Below are 7,098 nucleotides of genomic sequence, written 5' to 3'. Positions count from 1 at the left end.
GCTGCGGCACACCAGCGTAGCACGAGAGCAAGTATTATTTATCTACAGCAAATAATGTGCACTGTCCATGTGTTTCTATATGCAAGTGACAAGGTAAAACAAAAAACACTCTTCCAGTAGGTGGCAGAACATGGCTACAATAACTATATAAAAGATAGGCTAAGAGGTTTTGTGTGTGACTTTTTTCATTTCTGCTTGGTTTTTAGCATTGTGTTCAACTAAACAGGCACAGCCTTCACTGGCTAAGTGTAGTGTGAGTAAATAGAATCTAAAAGACCGTTATTTAATTACATATACTTTTGGGATATTGTTTTGTTTGGTGGTGTGCTGTTGGAGTTTTCTGATGTCACAAAACAAAAAGTGAATACAAATTAAAATAACAAAATTCTAACTTTGATGCTAATACATAGCTTTTCAGATTTTTTAAACTTGTGATAAAAAATGTAGAAAGCTCGGCCTATTTTTTTTCATGTTCGTATAAAGAAGACCTTTTTATCCATCCAGATATTCTCAATAATAGATGCCAAACTCTTTGTATCAAAGAAGAAAGAGTCCTATTGATGTTGTTTTAATTACACAGACAAAGCACTGTAATATTTCTCATCATTTGTAAGATATTTAATTTGAAATGTCAGTTTAAAGGTCATAATAATGAGATGTCTGTTATATCAAGATATAAATGTCATAATTATGACAATCATTCTGATTATAATCATAATTAATTATAAAGAGAAATGCATGTTACAATAGTTTATTCATAATGATTTTTCAAATATTCTTCTCTGCTCATGCACATTTGGTATCGCAATATTCACACGTAATAGGGTTAAAACTTTTTACTTCATAATTTTAAACGTCATTCTATGGTCAGGTTTCTTTAAAAAAAAAGGTGCAAAAAACAACGCTTATTTTGACTTATCTATGGTGAGCATTCCATCATTTTCGATTTTGCAAAACGTCTGAATTATACCATACCATTTCGACTTATTTGCAAAACATCTGAATTATACCATACCATTTCGACTTTTGTGCCTTAAATTTAAATTATTCGAATCCAAAATAAATATTTGCGTGAAGGTGAAAAAACCTGTCAGTTGAAATAAAATATTATTATGACACCGGATGTGGCATTGCAGTTAGAGTTGAATCACATTAGGGTCAGCCCTGACCCAGCAGGGAGGGACTTTCAGATTCTGGACGATCACATGCGCAACAAGTCGGTGGAAAGTGGTGAGAAAAGGTGTGTGCTGAAGTGGGTGACAGAGGGAGCAGTCTCGGTGTTTCTACACTCGCACGTGGAAATTATTATGAACTGATTACATGGAGAATAAGACGGCTGTTTTGACCAGAGGCGTTCCGCAGTAGAAAAAAAAGAAAAAAATGAAAATCAAAGTTGACTTGTCCTCGGTGCAGACCTCAAGTGAGACTGACAACCTGGTGGACACTGGACAGAACCACGGAGATGTTTACAGCAGCGGATTTTAACTTTTTCACAGACACTGACGCCGGGAGTTGTTAGCAGCAGGTGAGGGGAGACAGCAGTGAGAAGTCAGCCTGCTCCTCACAGCGAAGGAAGGTAAAATGAAACGATCCCGGTTTGCAGAGACTGCAAGAACTTTACTCGGAATGACGTCGAATTGACAAGCGTCTCATATTCTACCATGAGAGTTCTGCGTTTGCTTTGGGTCCTCGTCCTGTGGGAAACTAGCCTGGGCAACGGAAACTGTCCGAACCTGATCGTGGACAGCTGTCACTGCTCAGCTGAGAGACCCAAGGAGCTGAGCCGGCAGCAGCCAGTCCGGGTCAAGGTGGTGTGTGATGATGTGGACCTGATGGACACCCTGCAGCCCAGCTTCCTGCCCAACACTACGGTCTCCCTGTAAGTGACTCCTGTTCAATAAACAACTTCTTACCTCAACTTACAAACATACAAAGTTTGCTTAAAAAAACAACAACAACATATAAAATTATTTGCAAGTTCTTTAAAACATAATCAATTAAATCATGCATCCCAAAAACTGGGTTGGACCCTCAGGTGGGTCGCAAGAAATTTTTCTTGGGTCGTCTTGTATTATTAGTTTCCCAGGTGTTTATGAGTGATGTTTATGAGTGACTTGGGTCACAAAGGTTTGTGACCTTTAAAATATGGGTCCCCAGAAGAAATGTTTGGGAAATACTGACTTAAATACCCCACAATGAGAACACATTAAATTTCCAAACTGTAATATTCACTCATTTTGAAGTTTCTGCCTGGTTCTAGCCATTAGTTTCTCAACCTGATCCTGAACTACACTGCCCAAACACTAATGTTTTAATGGTTTTTCTTTTTTCTGTTTAGTTGAACATAACCCTGATAAATATGAATGTTTTAAAAAGACAGTCAATCATATTCTTCAACAGCTGAGTCTCTGTGTGATGCAACGATTACAATGTTTTCCTCTCTGATATCCAAATTGTTATTGTGTAATTGCCAATAATAATTCACTTCAGTTGACAGCATGTACATAGAAAGATAACACAACGTGACAGGTTTATCAAATACATTTAACAGATTTCTCCTTTGCAGGACTTTTATAGTTATTCCTTTTTCTAGAGCCTGTAAGTGGCTGAGGTCTTCTTATTTCCTTTATTTTTTCTTCTGTTAGATGTTTCTGTAATGACCAATCTAATCACCGCCATTCTAATTTAATTTCCAAACGTTTTAACCTTTTTTTTTTTTTTTTTTACCCAGAGTCACGTCCGTAAACCAAACTTCATGGTGATTCTAGTTGCGTTTGAGTAGACTTCTCCATTCCCCCTCAGTCTTGGTGATATCCTTTTGTCACACATCAACCATGACACTTGTCTCCATCCTTCAGCCTTCCTCTTCCTCACCTCTTCTCTACACACTGCGTTTCACCCCAGACTCTGTTATACTGCCTGTGACTAATCTGGAATGGAAGTCATTTTACAGACGTTATAAACTTTTTTTTTTGTTACATCCGATGCATTTCCTGATATATCCCTCACTGGTTTTACCAGGCTTGTGACCAGCACTAGATAACATGTTACTTTAGTGTTGTTTAAACAATAAGATTTTGTAGGATAATCTCAAATTAACTCTTGATTTCTATCAAAAAGTGAAAACTGATAAGTGTTTAACTTGACGTTTTGCTTTAATTCATGTTTTCTGTAACTCATATATTGTTTGCCTGTATGCAGATTATAATGTGAGTACTGTCAATGGTTCCTGTTGCTATGTCTTTAACAATTGCTAACCACAAATAGACCAAACATTTGCTGAGAGGCAAGTCTGAACACATGTATTAAAAAATCCTGTTTACATCAGCCCAGTGGGATGGCACTTCAAATTCTGCAGTTTAAGTATTTATTGTCTGTCAGACGTTGTTCTCTGATAAACAGCAATTTTAAACAAGAGAGGTAATGTAGTGGGAGAGACTCGGTGGGGTACATTTATCAAATTAAATTGAAGTGCAGAGTTATATAGCACTTTTATATTATTTAGGGTAATGCCCTGTTTTATAAAACGGTACGAGCATTTATTGTTGTTGCACTTTTACATCCTAAGTGCTCCTTCAAGCCTCTTCTCAAACCTCTGTTTCTGTGTAAGCTAAGCCACACTTAAGCTCAATCTGTCCCTAAATGTTTCCAAGTCTGCATCTGCATAAATTGTCCGCCTTTTGCTTCCTGATCTTTGGGGAAGTTGTTTGCTTTGTATTTAAATATGAAGCCTCTGACAGATGGGGGAAAAAAAGAAACACTTCATCGTGGAGTTCATTCACTATTCCTTCATTTTCACTTTCAGACTGTTGAATTTTATTTGAGGTGTCCCTTTTGAATAAATGTACTTTTTACAAGTGATAGCAGACCGTAAATATAATATAAATATAATTCTGTAGTGTGTAGCAGTGACCATACACACACACACACACACACATATATATATATATATATATATGAATATGAATTTGGTTGTTTTGTGCCATGGAGCATTTAATCAGTACTCCAACATATAATGTATATGTGAAGTATGTTCAGGTTATATCAGTTTTCAGTGTATGTTGATCACTTTAGTCTGGTCATGTTAATTGTAGCTCCTAAGCCAAAAATGTTATATAATCTTTCTTTCTTATCACCATCACAGTGCTTCATATTCCAGAGCTAAGTGAGCTATGCCCTGAACCTATGTAAAAGATGGACAGGAAACAGTTTTCCTGCTTTAGGAAATGTGACCTTTGTCAGGCTAAAGTGTTCTGCCTGTGTGCTCTTTTGTGTATGCACTCTGCAAATAAACAAATATATGAAAGGAAGTCTGCACATGCCAGAATAAGTTTGAAATACGTGTTAACACAGATGAAAATGACTAGTTTTATTAATATATTTATGTGAGTCTTTCCTGGATTTTTGCTCCTTGGAACGTTCATAAAAAGAATAGCATGCATCACACTAATAACATGTGAAAATAAGTTCACACTTTAGCTTTTGTTAAATGATAATTTAAATGATAATTAATCATAACAAGTTGAACACGTCTGACTGCTTTCACGGACTGTCCGTGGGGAACGGGCGACAGCTCTGTTGACCTTGATGCCTCATGGTGTAATCATTTCTTCAGCTGAGTCAACCTCTGTCTGCAGCGGTGGCAGCTCAGAGTCTCAGTGACACCTGTCTCCTGCAGTGGTCTAATGGGAGGACACGCTGCTCCTCCTGAGGGAGAGGAAGAACAAATTGTGAGATGAGGGCACGGAGTTGAGTTGGTGAGTGGACACTGAGAGGCAGTGGGAGAGCCTTTCAGGAGGCGAAAGGATCGGCAGAGAGGATAGTAGAGAAGTGGGAGTGGGAAGTGTTCGGTGACTCAAGAGTCACTTCATTCTGACGCACGCGATGTACAGGTATTGCTGGGAAGTGCGTGTCATCTGTCACGGTTTGTTGTGACTGAGCACCGGGCCTCTGCTGAAGGAGAGCACATACAGAAGGACACGGACTATCTGCCTCAGTAGATGGAAACGCACAGTTTGCACTTTATCTCGGTGCTGACCCGTGCTCGACAGCTTGACTTGCAACGAGCAACTGTTGTTTGTAGTGTAACAGTAGTAGCTTCTGACACCCAACAACTTGACTTCAGCCTCTACAGTTATTATCTTTAATATGAAGGAGAATCCGCTCTCTTGTGCAGAAATGTTTATACAGAACAGAAAATTAAATCCTAGTTCCTAATCCTTAAATCCTACAAATAATATTAATTTGATGTTGTAAATGGTAAAAACAAAAGCTGCCTGCTGAATTTAAAGGTTGACTAGAACAGAGAAATTTGACACCAAGTTTTGTTGTGAATTTAACAGACCTATTCATTGTGTTGGAGTTATCCAGTGATATTGTATTCTTGACTTCATGAATTTTTTATCAGTCGTATATTCAGCGTAGGACTTCAACAGAAACACCACTCAGGTAAAGGAATCAATACCCAAAGAGAAGGTGTAGATGTAACATTTCTAATTGTTATCATTGTCTTCTTCTTTTGACCGCTGCCTTCAGGGGTCGCCACAGCAGATCATCTTCCTCCATCTTGCCCTGTCTCCCTGCCTCCAACATTGGCATCTCCAACATTTTTTGTCCCTTATCCATTATCTGTTCTCAGCACATGTCCAAATCATCTCCACCTCACCTCAAAGCAGCAGGTTTCATGAATGTTTCATAAACCTTGTGCTTCAACTTTGCTGCCAAAGTGAGTCTATATAAATAATTAGAATAAAAAAATAAATAGGAAGAGAATATGAGACACTGTTTTGTTTATGTGTTTTATTTTATAAAGTTCATTTCAAATGGACATCATGTTAGGCTAAGGTGCTCACAAGCGTAGACATCGAGACCCTTATGTTGTTTGTTTTAAATCTGACCATTTCTATTCTGTTTTCTGGGCTCTGTCATTTTCTCAACTCAATAATCGTGTGGTTTTTGGTTTGGGTATTTTGTGGGCTCAACAGTGACTCGTTGTTGGTCTCCGAAGGTCTTCTTAGCTGTGACTTGAGTCGTTTGTAACCAAAGCAATTTAAACTCAAATAAGCTTCACCTCCCCCTTGACTCCTATCAGGAGTAGAGCCTTAGAAGACGAATGAACGAAAGCATGATTGGATTTAATTTGTGGAAGAGAGAGAAAAAAAGAAGAAGTAATTTAGGGTTGGGTTTGAGTATAGAGGTTTTGGAATGTACTCACTCATCTGGTGATTAATGACAATAATGATGATGATGTGTTTGCGTCGGACTTCAGGGAATATTTTTATTGTGTCTCGTGAAACGTTGAGGAAGAGATGCTGCTGTTGGCTTTATACCACTGCAGATCACGTCATTCTTAATGTTAGTGTCAAAGATGGAGCTTTAGGGATTGTTGGCGGAACAGGTATTGTTGCGGGTAAATATCATCGCTCAACTCTGTCAAAGATGCCAGGTGTTTGTTTTGTTTTTTTTTTTTACTGATAATTCACATGTGAACAGACAAATGAGTCAGTGAGTCACTACCTTTATTTCATTCCCCTCACTTTACCATACATGGCTGTCATCTGTTATTCAATGGCATTCTGTCATCTTCTTGTGGTGTTGCTCCTTTGGGGCTCTTGTCTGTCTGCTGAGATGCTGTTTGTGATCTTCCCAGCCTTTGAGTTTAACGTACCTCCACATTAATATTTCATAGAAACGCACACATACATTACTTCCATGTATTTACACTGACAACAACCTGTGAGTGTGAACAGCAGTTGTTACTCTGGAAATGAAGTGTGAACTGCACACACCAATTAACGTATGGAGATTTGATCGGGTGAATTGTAGCATTGATTGTGGTGAGATGTTATTGTCAGTAACTTTTGACTGATGACTTCTCTCACATGTATCTTCTCTGGAGTGGATGTATGAAAAAGACTGGGTACAGATTCCTGGCATATTGCTTCCTCAGTCTGTTGCTTTCTCTGTGTCTCCAGACTTGTTCAGGTCACAGTTGAGCTCTGTGGTTACTGGATGTTGGAAACTGTCACCAACTGCCATTTTTATGTCTTCTTTTAAATATGGCTTGGAGGAAAAGCAACAAAGTTTCATAACACCTGT

The 7,098-nt window shown here is 38.3% G+C and overlaps 1 protein-coding gene across 2 annotated transcripts in view; it reads left to right on the top strand.

Moving 5' to 3' along the window:
- The first annotated feature begins 1,131 nt into the window (after positions 1 to 1,131).
- adgra1b (adhesion G protein-coupled receptor A1b) overlaps positions 1,132 to 7,098 on the top strand; it is a 129,080-nt gene continuing 123,113 nt past the window's right edge. For both annotated transcript variants that reach the window (XM_025060550.1, XM_025060549.1), the window contains exon 1: positions 1,132 to 1,879. In XM_025060550.1, coding sequence (XP_024916318.1) covers positions 1,662 to 1,879 — 218 coding nt within the window. In that variant the 5' untranslated portion in view covers positions 1,132 to 1,661. The remainder of the gene's footprint in view (positions 1,880 to 7,098) is intronic.

This window comes from Cynoglossus semilaevis, chromosome 12 (genome assembly GCF_000523025.1).
Source record: "Cynoglossus semilaevis isolate Cse_v1.0 chromosome 12, Cse_v1.0, whole genome shotgun sequence".
Classification (NCBI taxonomy): Eukaryota; Metazoa; Chordata; class Actinopteri; order Pleuronectiformes; family Cynoglossidae; genus Cynoglossus; species Cynoglossus semilaevis.
Note: the sequence above shows the minus strand (reverse complement) of the source record. Positions and strands in the feature narration are given on the sequence as shown.